General features: G+C 33.7%; 1 protein-coding gene across 1 annotated transcript in view; it reads right to left on the bottom strand.

The window, feature by feature from the left end:
- The window catches only part of sspo (SCO-spondin), a 90,824-nt gene extending 79,725 nt beyond the window's left edge, over window positions 1–11,099 (bottom strand). The window contains 17 exon segments of the mRNA XM_051097676.1: window positions 106–271; window positions 350–568; window positions 704–876; window positions 1,818–1,941; window positions 2,023–2,164; window positions 2,249–2,489; window positions 3,147–3,303; window positions 3,388–3,513; window positions 4,694–4,779; window positions 4,940–5,098; window positions 5,777–5,879; window positions 7,836–8,058; window positions 8,428–8,605; window positions 8,727–8,809; window positions 9,826–10,035; window positions 10,223–10,319; window positions 10,994–11,099. Of these exon segments, the coding sequence (XP_050953633.1) occupies window positions 106–271; window positions 350–568; window positions 704–876; window positions 1,818–1,941; window positions 2,023–2,164; window positions 2,249–2,489; window positions 3,147–3,303; window positions 3,388–3,513; window positions 4,694–4,779; window positions 4,940–5,098; window positions 5,777–5,879; window positions 7,836–8,058; window positions 8,428–8,605; window positions 8,727–8,809; window positions 9,826–10,035; window positions 10,223–10,275 (2,443 nt within the window). The 5' untranslated portion in view covers window positions 10,276–10,319; window positions 10,994–11,099.
- Between the last annotated feature and the right edge of the window lie 3,113 nt (window positions 11,100–14,212).

The raw sequence follows: 14,212 nt of genomic DNA on the forward strand, positions 1-14,212 counted from the left end.
TAATGATTTTTGGCATAAAAAAACAAAATTGGCTAATAACAATATTGACTGGTTTTGTGGTCACATATTATTAATACATATGAATCTAATTAAGCAATTTCTTACAGCAGAATGTCCGATTTCTCCAGCTGACCGGCGCCCCCTCTTGGGCGCAGTGACGGGCGTAGGCGGTGAGGACGGTGCACTGGCAGGAGTTCTGCGGCCCGCAGCTACACACTTCACTGAGACACAGCCGCATGTATGGCTCTCTGTCCACCACATCATGACACGCCTGCAAGACACACTTCAGATTCACTGGAACGACGAACCTTGACCAGTTACTAAAAGTACTGACCTAAAGAAGACTGACCTGAAACACAGCGCTGTGAATCACAGAGCACACGCTCTCTGCGTACTGCCTGCGCTGCTTGTGTGTCCCGCAGGGGTCAGAGGTCACTGCTGAGGGCGGAGGGCACGAATCTGTTCTGAATTTGTCAGCAAAAGAGGTCACGCTGTTCTCCACATCACCTTCAGGGGTGGTGAAATCATCATGCTGACTCCAGGTCAGAGTGCCACATAAACCACGAACCTGACAGCACAACAAACAGTATACCATGACTGCATCTTCAGCTACCAAAGAGTTCTTTAAAAATCCAGAACTGAAATGCATTTACAAATAAACAAATAATTCTAGATTACATTAATCTAAAGAGTATAGTGGTACCTTTTGAGCAAATCCTGGCTGTAGGGTGATGAGGAGCAGAGGCCCGTCTAGGTGCCACAACATCTGAGCTCCAAACGCCTGGATCAGCAGAACACTGGATGAAGCTTTTCTGACCATCAGATCTCCTGTGATCACCGGCAACAGCTCCCGCTGACCGTTCACCATCACTGAACCTGAGATCAATACAAGAACACAATGAGAAAGTGTTACACTACATGAAAATAATATTTCACTCAATGAGAACAACACAGAATTAAACTGATCAAAAGTGACAAAAATGTTACAATAGGTTTCTGTTTCACATAAATGCTGTTCTTTTGAGCTTTCTATTCAACTGTGAATCCTGAAAAATAAAATTTATCACAGTTTCCACAAAAATATTGGGCAGCATGTTTCTTAAGCAGCAAATCAGCATATTAGAATGATTTCTGAAGGATCATGTGACACTGAAGACTGGAGTAATGATGCTGAAAATTCAACTTTGATCACAGAAATAAATTCTATTTTAAAATATAGTCGAATATAAAATGGCTATTTCAAATTGTAATAATATTTCACAATTTAACTGATTTTACTGTATTTTTGATCAAATAAATGCAGCCTTGCTGAGCGGAAGAGACTTCTTTAAAGAAAAAAAAAGTTAAAAATAATTTACATTTTATAAACAATTTTTATTAATAATTGTAATTAATATAATACAAATATTTTTATTATAAACAATAAAAGTAACTAAGTAATATAAACTACTATAAATTTCAATCAATAAATAAATACATACATAAAACTACTACATACTGTCATATTTTTCCAATAAATAAATAATTAAACCAAATGTACAAATGATAAATAACAAAATATATAAAAGCAAATTAAAAATAAATTATATTTCTTTTTTTAATTTATTAAGTTAAATTTAAATTTTATTTAAGGTGGGTTTAATAATTATATAATGAAAGTAATTTAGAGAGTTTTAAGGCACTCCTTTTTTCACTTGCTTTAGAATTTTTAAAATCATTTTTAAATGCCACAAACTTTAAGAAATCCACAAAATCATATCTTAAAGTGGAAGAACAGTGCTCATCTTTTGAAATGGATGGACAGACAGATAGATGACCTGTATCTGTGACAGTGACTGTTGTATGAAGCACAGTGACTGTCATTTCTCTCAGACATCCAGCAGCTCCTCCTGCACACGGTCCTCCACTGATGCTGACGGAGAGCTTTTTATCCACAAAATCCTGCAAACACACCAGAGAGATGCTTTTAGATGACATCAAACACACAGCGAAGCTGTAGATCGCGTAGATGCAGTCACTGACCTCTACGGCTGTAAAACGGCAGTCTCCGGCCTGCAGGCCGTATCTCTTCTGATCGAATGTGGTGATGTGCATTCCTCCAATCACAGCGCACTGAGCCTCACATTTCTCTCCAGAACATTCCCACTGACCGGCGCGACACACGCTGGTGGAAAAATACATAGTAACAGCAGCATTCAACCAAAACACATCCAGTGGTTTCTGTCTGTATGCATGTGGTTTGACTCACCAGGTGTTGCACCGCTGTCTAATGGCGTCTCCTGCGCTGTAAGTCTGGCGTCTGTGGAAGCAGGGACAGTCGTCCCGTCGCAGACACTGACCCGCGTGCAGATAGAGACCTGGAGGACACTCGCACCCTCCTACACACTCGTCCCGACACTGACCAGATGCAGGAGGACGAGGAGACGAGCAGGTCGGCGGACAGGACGACACGCAGTCTGAGAACACTTGACCGCTCGGACAAACACGCTCTGGGGACCAAAACATAAGTAGGTGTTTAAATCTTAATAAATATATTAAAATATGTATATTTAATTACTTATATATATATAACCTTAAAATATTATTATTACAAAATATTTTTTATTAATATACTGTATATTGCAATTTAGAAAGTTTTAGGGCATACTTTTTTCCCCAAATACTTTAAGGACTGAAATAAGAATTTTAAATATTTTTCAAATGCCACAAAACAAAATTAAAATTACATTTAAAGTTAGAAAAATATCCTTAATTATGGCTAACTTTCACATGCTAACATACTATTTTTCTATTATATATAGCAGTGTTCTTTTAATGTTAAATAGTGTTATTTATTACAGTTTTTAATAACATTTTGACTTACCATTTATTAAATATATATTTAATTTTTAGTGTAATTTCTGTATTAATTTATATTATTATTTAGAATTAATTTTAGTTTAGTTTGAGCTTTTTTTTAAAAAAAATTTCCAGTTAATTTTAGGGCTTCAACTTAAACTTATTTCAGTCAATTTGTAACAAATTTTTGACAAATTGGGTGATACATCCAATAAAAATATTTTTAATAAATAACGCAACAATATAACTGATTATAACTAAATAAAGCTAATGTGTTATGCCAACATAAATCATTTAAGCTGAAGTACCACAGAAGCCAGTGCTCCTCCAGCGGATGATGACGTGTTGTTGTGCACATTCGCGCACGTAGCCAGCTAACGTGTCGCACACTGCCGTATCTCTTTCCTTCACATCCAGACTGCAGTACAGATACAGACACGTGTCGATATACGGACCGGGATCAACCTGAGCAGAACGAGAAGAGGATTGGGATGTTAGTCATGAAGTATGTTAGTTTAGTGATCTAGTTTAAGTTTAGTTTAACCTGACCTGATGATGGCAGTGTGAGAATGGACTCTCTTTGAGACGATGACAGGCTGTTTCAGCGTCCCGCCGGAGAGAGACGTCACTGGACAGATCACAGCTGTGACCCAATTCAGCTGCATCACTACACACCTGTGTGTTAGACATCACAACAATAAGACTACACTACCCAGAATGCTTTGGGTCAGTGTTTTAATTCATTTTAGTTTAAGTTTATTTGTACAGCATATTTCACAATATCGTTTCAGGGCAGCTTCACAGACAATGTTTCGATTTAACATGACAACACAAACAAATTGAACGATAGGCAATTAGTACAGCTTGATTACAATATAAGGACAATGTTTCTTTAGATGCCCCCAAATATGATCATCCTAAAATGTGAAAGGCAACCATATATATGTATAAAGACTCAATTTATTGAATAAAAATCTATAACAAACATGTAAAAAATATTTTTTTTATTCACGTTTGAATAAATTGCACATGAAGCAATTTTTATAAAAACTTGTCTTCATGACAGATTTATTTAAATATGCATACATGATTAACAGTAAATAAGCTCCCTCTAGTGTTTTTATAACTAACCAACCAACCGTGAACACTGGAGGTACATGAGGTAAATGCAACGTTAAGTGACATATTGTTTACAAGATGTTTTATTTGACGTCTTTCTTTTGCTGAAACGCTGATTGACCGATTACATGAGACATGATGCATTTCAGTAAGTTGTACTGTATTTTTTATATATATCTTCTGATGTTCATTCATATTTATTTCAAGGTATAACTTCTATTGAAGTGACACTTATTGTTTGAATTTTGTGATAAAATCTGAAAGCTGATACTTTCTTATTATCAGCTTTGGATGGGAGACTTTCGTTAAATTTTAATTTTTATTTCAGTCTATGTATTATTTTAACTAATTAATTAATTTATTTATTTTAATACATAGTTTTTTTCTTAATTAAAATTTCACTTGTTTATTTTTCTCCAATTTTTATTATTTATTATTTAAAAAATATTATTTATTATTTTAGTCTAAGTATTTACTTTATTCAATTTATTTATTTTAAACCTTTTTATTTTTTATTTATTTTAATGTATTTATTTTATTTAACTACTTGTATTCAAATTTATTTAGATTTGTTTTTAGTGTGTTTTGAACACAGCAACAATGCTTCTATCCAAAACAGGGTATATGGATGTTTTTAAAATATATGATTATATAAACATAACTAATGCTCATTAGAAACCTTTCTGTCTCTTTTCAAATTTTCCAATTGTATCAAAAACCTAAAGATGTTTCCCACCTGGCCTTGCTGATCTTGAACACGCCATGAGTTTCCAAAGCTAGCAGCGTATTGCGACACACTTCCACTGCTGGTAGTGAAGTCATCTGTACAAAGTAAAAACATTGCATTGCATACTGCATGAAAATGCTGCATGTATATATTGCATTATTAATGCATGAAAATACACACTTAAAATGCAGTAAACTGGGTATAATCAGATTTAGCAATTATGCAATCTTTTCATACCAAGCCTAATGTTCTCACCATCTGGGTTATTGTTATAAACACCGCAAAGCCCTCTGGTAGCAGCGAGGTGTTCAGTGGTAATGGTCACATAGACGGTGTTCTCCATGTCAAACTTCAGTCTGACACCCAAACCACTCTCCACGAACACAAAGTCACCCAGCCAGTGAACGCTGACTCCTGACACACCACAAACACACTTTCATAAATTTAATACACAGTATATATGTACATATGCTTAGTAAATAACATTAAATGTAACAGAAACTTCAAACATTGTTCAAACAGAAGTCAGTGTTGGTTTTGTTGAGTAAAACTAAAACTAGAACTAAACTATTATAAAACATTTATATTTAAAATACAAAAAATGAAAAAGAATTGATAACTTTACAAATAATAAAAATAAATGAATAGCATTAAAATAAATTAAGAATAAATTAAAAAGTACATAGACTAAAATAAATAAAATGTAATTAAAAACAATAACTTTAAAATAACTAAATAGAATAAATTAAATTGACTAATATAAATAAAACTTACATTAAAAATGTATTAAAATAAATTAAAAACTCAAGTAAAATAAATAAATGAAATAAAAAATGATTAAAATGAAAATTCATGCAATTGGTTAAGGATAAATTCCCGAAAACCAAAAAAACATTAAAACCATTAACTTTAAAATAAATAAATAGAATAGATTAAATTAACTAATATAACTAAAACTTACATTAAAAATGTAATAATAAAAAAAAACTATTAAAATGAAAATTCATGCCATTGGTTAAGGATGAATTTCAAAGCTGCAATACAAAACAGCATTTAATGTCACGTATAAAGGCAGATCTGTGTTTTTCATACCGTTTTGGAAGAGAGGTTCACCCTGCGGTAGTGCTAAACCATTAATAGTCAAATTGGTTTTATGTAGGGACACCAAGCCAAGACCCAACATCAACCGCAGTCCCTAAGACACAAAAAAACAACATGAACATCAGCCAGAACCACCGGCTGTCTGCAATTACCCCTGGATGCTAAACAAACTAAAAAAACAACCATACTCCACATAAAGACTGACTATCACATTTCAAATTGACTAAACCTGTTACATAATTTGCATGTGCCTGATGGTGCCTGGTAGCACAAGCTGCCAAGTTTCTGGCTTGTTGCTTTCATTGGTTTCTGCAGAAGCAGACGTCCATTTTTGATAAATGAGTGTTTTGTTCACTAGAAAATAATCTGCTCATGATGAACTGGAAAAAATTGAAGCCAGGAGCAAAACGAAGCGTGATAAGAATTTAAGCCAATTTCATTTTGTTTAAATTAATTTAACTAACTGATTCTTTTAAGAAAGACAGTCATATAAGCTAAAGCTTTAAACTGAATCTCTGCAACATATTCAACCAAATTTACCCCTAAATGTGATGCATTTTACAGTAAACCTGGATACTCATCAAGAATGTGCGACTTAGCAACACTTACAACACCAGTGTTGGGGGTAATGCATTACAAGTAACGCGAGTTACGTAAGATTATTATTTTTTTCCTAAGTAACTAGTAAAATAATGCATTACTTTTTAATGACGAGAAAGAAAATATCTGAGATACTTTTTTCAAATAAGTAACACCAGTTACTTTTCTCCCCATTTATTGATTAAAAGCTCTCCTGTCCCCATGTTGAGACAAATTGGGAGTAAGATGTTTCTAGAATAAATGTAAACATGCATTAACTCATCTCACTCAAAAAAACACACAAAAAAACTGATTCAGTATTTCTCAAAATGAACAAAAACAGTGAAATTCAACTCAAAATATGACACAAACCTGCAATAATTAAATATGTTAAATAATACAAATATCCTTTATGCATTTAATACCATTTTATGTCTTTGCCGCCGACCTTCGATGACATAATTCAACCATACTAATAAGCAAAAATTACTCAAGATAATCTAACATTTGTTTTCCTTTTTTTTTATTGTCGAAGAGTTACCTTTTTTTTGCGGTCTCCTGTACAGACATAAATTTACTTTTCTCAAAGCCTGAGGCTTTTGGTGAGAAAAGGCTTTTACAATTGCCAAAAAGAAAACTTTTTATATTAAAAACAAACAAGCAAGCCCTGCCCAGATTTAAAAAGTAACGCAAAAGTAAAGTAACGCATTACTTAGTTTACTTTCCATAAAAAGTAACTAAGTAATGTAGTAAGTTACTTTTTTTAGGCAGTAACTCAATATTGTAATGCATTGCTTTTAAAAGTAACTTTCCCCAACACCGTACAACACTGTGGATAAAGTAGTGTGGAATTGCCTTTTCCTTTGTTTTCTCAGTGTTAACAGCTTCAAACTGTTCATGTGTAGTTGAAAAATGTCCTTAGATAAATTATGCACAACAAGATAAGGAAGTATTAAAGTAAATATGTGTGTAAACATGTTGTAAGTGCTTGAAATGACATTTGCAACTGATTTTGCCTCAGAATTTGACATATTTCAGACTGAAATTAGATATTTAAAAGAAATAAAATGTATGTCTTTAAAATAAGTAAATTATGCAAAATAAGACCAGAAATAAGTATTAGGAAAGCAAATATGTTGATTTCATGTTGACTTCACTCTGAGAATGTGACATATTTCAGAAATTAGATATTCAATAAGAAATAAAATGAAGAACAAAACCTGATTTTATCTATCAGGGATTAATTTGATGGATTCTTTTAATGAAATGTTATTAAAACAAACATGTTTTAAGACTAAAATAGTCGTCGGAATAAATAAATGATGCAAAATAAGACCAAAAACAAATATTACTAAAGAAAATATGGTCCATTTTGAGTTCACGTTGACTATTATAGACATATAAAACAGGTGTTTGGATATATATCAGGTGTGTGTGTGAATATGATCTTATAGGGAGTATGCGTTTGTACCTTCCGGCAGTGTCCTGCAGTATCACACTCTGTGCTTATATACACGGCCCACGTCCCATCAGTGGATGAGGCCAGCAGGTACGTGCAGCTGCCCTGGAAGTGGAAGTGTTTCCGGTCAAACGTGCGGTAATGTGTCCCGCCCCAGCTCATACAAGTGCCGGACGCCTGCGGGTCACGAACGCCACGAAACAGCCCACCACGAGCCATAGGAGAAAACTGATATCTGAGAAGTAAGTAAATGTTTAAATGTTTGAAAATAAAGATTTAAGATTTAAGATTTATTCAATATTGACAATGTTTCTTTGCAAATATGATCATCCTAAAATTTCCATTCATTTAAAGACTCAATTTATTGAATAAAAATCTATAACAAACATGTAAAAAATATTTTTTCCATTCACCGTTTAACATCAACAAACGAATACATGTAATGTAATGCATATTGGTAATTCATACATGAATGAAACATAAAATAATACAAATATGCACTATATTAAGCTGTGTAATCCAAATGCATTGATATTTTATATGCATTTCAAATGCATAATCTTAAATTCAGGCTTGAATATATTTCAAATGATGTGAAGAACACAAATAACCTGGCAGGAGTGTGTAGGTGCATGACAGACAGGTCTGATCAGATGCATTTCTCCAGCTTAAGCCCCACAGGTTACTACAGCACTGCTCCAGCGCCATCAGAGACGAGTTATGAAGCCCGGGAAACTCCTCACACGTCCATGTAGAGAAACACTGACCCCGGGCACCAACCCCTGCAGAAAAACCCAGAAGATATCATCATAAATGCATTATGTATATAGAAAAAATGAGCGTATTCAACAACAGTTTCATTGTCTGATGTTATATGGAGACTGAAAATCCAGATGATCTCACCCTGAGTGCAGTCAGATCCAGCCCAGCCTTCACAACACTGTCTGATTGTGCGGTTCACTGTATCTGTCTCAATGTCTGGAGGTCTAAGAGGGAAAAACACCAGGAATCACCAAAACACATACACATGAAGTGATCATAACATGCTTTAGTAAATAAGGGGTTCATTTCTGTCACTGTAATTACACACAAGTTTTCATTTTATATGCAGAATCTTTAAAAAAATATTCCTTTGGATTTTGGCAGGCAGTATTATCAAGGCATGTTTTTAAGACTGTGTGATTCCTTCAACAAAAACTAAAATATAAACTAAAAATATATTTCTAGTAATTCTGATGAAAAATCTGCACATTTTCAAACATGTACATTTCCAGAAGCTAATTATAATAACTAAATAAACATATATTCATATTAATAGATCTATCTGTCTATTCCCACTTGTTTGTGATTACGGGATGAGGTTTTTAAAGTATTAATGCACATATTTAGCGTGAAATTTGTCAGAAATGTCTACTCAATAAAATATTTGTGACCCTGGACCATAAAACCAGTCATAAGTGGCACGGGTGTATTTGTAGCAATAGCCAACAATACATGGGTCAAAGTTACCAATTTTTTTTTTTAAGCCAAAAATCATTAGGATGTTAAGTAAAGATCATGTTCCAGGAAGATATTTAGTAAATTCCCTACCGTAAATATATCAAAACTTAATTTTTGATTAGTAACATGCATTGCTAAGAACTTCATTTAGACAACTTTAAAGGCGATTTCCTAACAATTTCCTAGTTGTATCTTGGCCAAATATTCTCTCTTAACAAACCATACATCAATAAAAAGCTTATTTATTCAGCTTTCAGATGATACATAAATCTCAATTTCAAAAAATGTACCCTTATGACTGGTTTTGTAGTCCAGGGTCACATTTTATTAATTTACATAACTAGAAAAAATATATATTTATATATAAAATAAATCAACATCAAGTAATTTTTTTTCTTTTTACAGTCTGTTTAATCCTAATATTAAAGAATGTTGTTTGACTTATAGCTGAAGAAATGTATCTGATTTGACAGAATGAGTGGAATACTGATGTTTTCCTCACTTGAATATGTAACAGGACGCTTTGGGTCCCTGTCTCTTGTAATAAAGCGCAATGCCATCGTCTCCTCCGTGTTCATGCCGCATTCGCTCCACATCCAGCCTCCAGCCCTGAGTGTTGAACTGATAGACGGCGGAACATTCCACCTCACGCTGAACACGGGGGGAGACCAACCTCTCCACCTTCTCCTCCACCAAATGTTCACACCAGTGCCTAACATAATCAGTGACAAATGAGATTAATGATTTTTAAGTTTAATACTTACGGCTTTGTTCATATCACTAACCCTAATATAAATATAAATAAAGCTCGACTGACGAAACAAACAAATGGCACAGTTTAAAAATGTCAAATCACTTTTAGTATTTTTTTAATGTTCAGTTGTAGTGAAACATCTCACCCCATAACCACGACCAGATTAAACCCCAGTAGAGACACGAGCAGAAGCTTCATTGTGTCTCTGAAGAGCTGAAGTTCTTCACCATTAAGTCAAGAAACTGCAATTAAAGAATACATTAAATTAGATGATTTGAGTATGAAATACCCATTAAAAATAATCATTTAGATCTAAACGATACAGTAAACTTCATTTATACTAACACCAGACAGAAATTTGGACACATGACAGAATTTGCTTCTTCTGCCTAAATGTTTGAAATTAGTTTAAAAGAATTTCAAATGTGCATATTTAAGATCTTTACAATTTACAAATATATATATGGTTTTGCATCTGAATTACAAAACAAAATATATCTAAAATTTATATTTATTCAAATCTGTACATTTTTGAATAAATTTATATACTCAAAACTATATATATAATCTTTAAAAAATATTGTTTAAAAAATTGATTTATATATGTAGTGAGCGGGTAAATTGTTAAAACTGTAAAGGTCTTTTATACTTTTTTTTTTTTACACTTATTTAACATGTTTTTAGATCAAGTTATAAAGTTGAGAAGAGCAAAATCCTATATATTTCCAACTCTGAAATTTTGGAAATGTGATGACTTGTTTGTTGTTCCTGTAATATATATTTAATTTGGAAGACACTGAAAACACTTTCCATCTAACATAAAATCTCCAAAAACAAAAACAAATTGAGGCAGTCCAGTTATGAAATATAGTAATTAATTACATAAGCAGTAGTTACATAAAAAGTGAATTTTTACCTGAGTCGTCAGAGCTCTTGAGCACAAAACGTCTGATGTTTTAGGATCTTTACAAATGGATTCCTTTTTTATTCCTTTTTTGCTCTTTATCCTCTTTTTGTTAGTCCAAATCCATAAAACAGTAGATATGTCTCCGTATTCAGTCTTTTCCACAGGTGTTTAGCGTTCTTTGGTTGGGTTGTGTGTTGGTTGGTAGGTTTTAAATGGTGAGGATGGACGGGCCCATGGCAGCATGTGTGAGGCGTGTCATTGGTGGAAAGTCCGGTGGGTCACAGCTGTAAATGAATCTATTAGCTCACCGTTTGGTGACGCCAATGTTTAGTAGTCCTCTGTCCTAACCGAGGAAGGGGGTAGTGAAGTTAGCAGTAGATCCCTCTGATGGAGGGCTGTTTGTGCAAGTCTAATCCTATAAAGACTCACTTTGGTGGAAGGATTTCAGGGGCGTTTATTTAATAAAGTAAGTCAATAGGTGAGGACCAGGGGGCATGTAAACACAACCAACATCACTGGCCCAGAGCTTCAAAAGAGATTTGGGGGTGTCCAGACACAAACACAGCTGCCACCATCCAACATTTCCTACAGTCGGAGAAGATTTCCTCTTCATTTTAAAATACGTGTCACTTTAGGATGCTCTTTAATCATAGAAAACTGTGCATTCAGTGAAGAAGAAGAAGAAGAAGAGCGTAAGAAGCAGCGTATGTCCTTCCATTAAAGATCCATGCAGTATTGTGCTTAAAGGTTTGACCTCTGACCTTTACTGGAGGTTTGTCTTTATCCATGTTAAAATACTTCACTGTTAGACTTCCTAAAGAGTGTAAACAAGAAAGTTTCAAACATTAATCCTTTGTCTGAGTGGCCTGATATACAGTAGCAACATTAGGTTTTCATTTTCACTTGCTAACATGAGTGGTACAAAAGTTAAAATCTTATCATTCCATCCAAGATCCACACAATATTGTGGTTGATTGAGTGACCTCTGACCTTTAGGGGAGGTTTGTGTTTTCACCATTTAAAACCTACAAACCAACTGATGACCTGACAAAAAAAAAAAAAAAAAAAAAAAAAAAAAAAAATACTCCATGCCTATGGGAAGGAATGAAAACTAAGTCATTTAGAAGATATTTACTGTGTCTTATAGATTTCAAATAAAAAAAGAACCTGCAGAAGCAAATGGTTTCAACAATAATTTTCGATCAAACAATAAAATATATGTATATGTAACCACTGTTGTTGTTAAGCTGGTCCTTTGCTGGTTTATGCTGGTCATGTTGCTGGTCAAGGACCAGCATAAACCAGCAAAGGACCAGCTTAAACCAGCATCAAAACATACCTACCAACATATGCTGTTTTTTTCACCAGGGCTGGTTACCTCACCTGAAAATGTTTGTAGATTTGTGTGGGATGTTATTGTTTACTTTTATGCCATAAAACTAGTGAGCTAAGTCAGTAGCAGTACTTACAACATCCTACAAACATGGCTGAAAGAGCGAAAAGCGGAGGAACAGACAAACCGATTCAATTGAGTGAGTCATTTACGCTGGAACCTCCAGCTGATTCTAAATGATTCACTGTTTTGAAGCGATCCAGTCGGATCACGAATCAATTGATTCAGATCGGAATTTAAAAGCTCTTATCGCGCATCATTTGATTTAGTTCGGAACTTCAAAGCGGGTTCGTGAATCATTATTCAGAACGGGAGCGAGTTCGTGAATCATTTAATTTAGATAATCATTTGATTTAGTTCGGGACTTCAAAGCGCATACTGCAAATCTTTTGATTTAGATTGGAACTTCGGAGCGGGTTCGTGAATCTTTTGATTTAGATCTGAATTGTGGAGCGCACATCGTGAATCATTTAAATTACAAATTTCGCGAATCTTTTTTATTTTAGATCGAAACTTCGAAGCGGGTCATTTGATTTAGATCGGGACTTCGGAGAGCGTATCACAAATCTTGTTTTCAGATTTCTTTGTTTCTTTCTTTTTTTATTAAACAGTACAGTTAAAAAAAACATCTGTTGTAAAACCACAGTTTTACTTCATATACCATGGTTTAACTATGGTTAGTGTAGCAAACCATATGTTTTACTAATTTTCACTCTATAAAGAAACAACATCCTTGCAAAATAATGAAAGTGAAAGTGACAACGTTTTGTCAATGATGACACAAAACCATAGTTAATATGTGGTTACAATGTTTTTTTTGTTGTTGTTGTTGTTTTGTTTGTTTGTTTGTTTGTTTCATATTAAAATAGGCCACTTCCTCCAAATCCGGATTAACATGCAGAGTCGTTTTGACTTCCTGAAAAGTGTAAACAAGAGTTTCAAACACTGATCCATTTGTTTGAGCAGCATGGTATAGCAATATTAGCTTATGACTCCATTCCATTTCCATACAATCTGTAAAAAACTGTGCTTGAACGAGTGACCTCTGACTTTTTTGCATATCAAAGACTTCCTCTAATCCCAGTTTAACATGTAGTTGGTTTGACTTCCTAAGGAGTGTAAACAAGAGTAATTCAAACAGTCATCCATTTGTTTGAGATTAGGTTTGCATTTCCATTTTAACACTAGTGGAAAGTTAAAAACTTCATAATTGGCTAAAACAAGGCCTACCTTCCAGAACAGCCTGCATATTTTGCCTTACTATACTGTATTCTTTTTAGGCAAATTAACATGTTTTGTATGAGAAAGAGATGCGGCTGGCATAGATGGACAATAACTAAAGTAAAATATACATGAGGTCTCTAGTTTGAGAAATAGACATCAAAATATATGTCAAACATTGGTTTGATCTGAAGTAGTGAAGTGAATCTAGAACTGTCAAATTAGAATATATATATATATATATATAATAAAACACATAAGATGAAATCGCACCTGGATATCTCAATAAAGCAATGCAGGAGTATCTCTGGTTTATCATAGCTGGCATTACTGGAAAGGATTGCTCTGATAAATGGAAAATTAGCATTTAAATTCAACATAACTAGAAAATTGTAAGATTATACAACCTTGGTGAGTAAAAGTATCAATTTATTTCCAAAACAAGCATTTAATTTTGATTTAGTTTGACTTGGACTGTGTGTTGCTACATTTACAAGCCTCTGCATTAGTTTGCTATTGGGATATAAAAAAAACAATACAATTTTATTGTGTTTCAATCATGATGCTTGGAAAAAAAACCCCAACATTTTCAAATAATGAGCCGGAATTGGAAA

The sequence above is a fragment of the Labeo rohita genome, chromosome 24 (genome assembly GCF_022985175.1).
Source record: "Labeo rohita strain BAU-BD-2019 chromosome 24, IGBB_LRoh.1.0, whole genome shotgun sequence".
Taxonomy (NCBI): domain Eukaryota; kingdom Metazoa; phylum Chordata; class Actinopteri; order Cypriniformes; family Cyprinidae; genus Labeo; species Labeo rohita.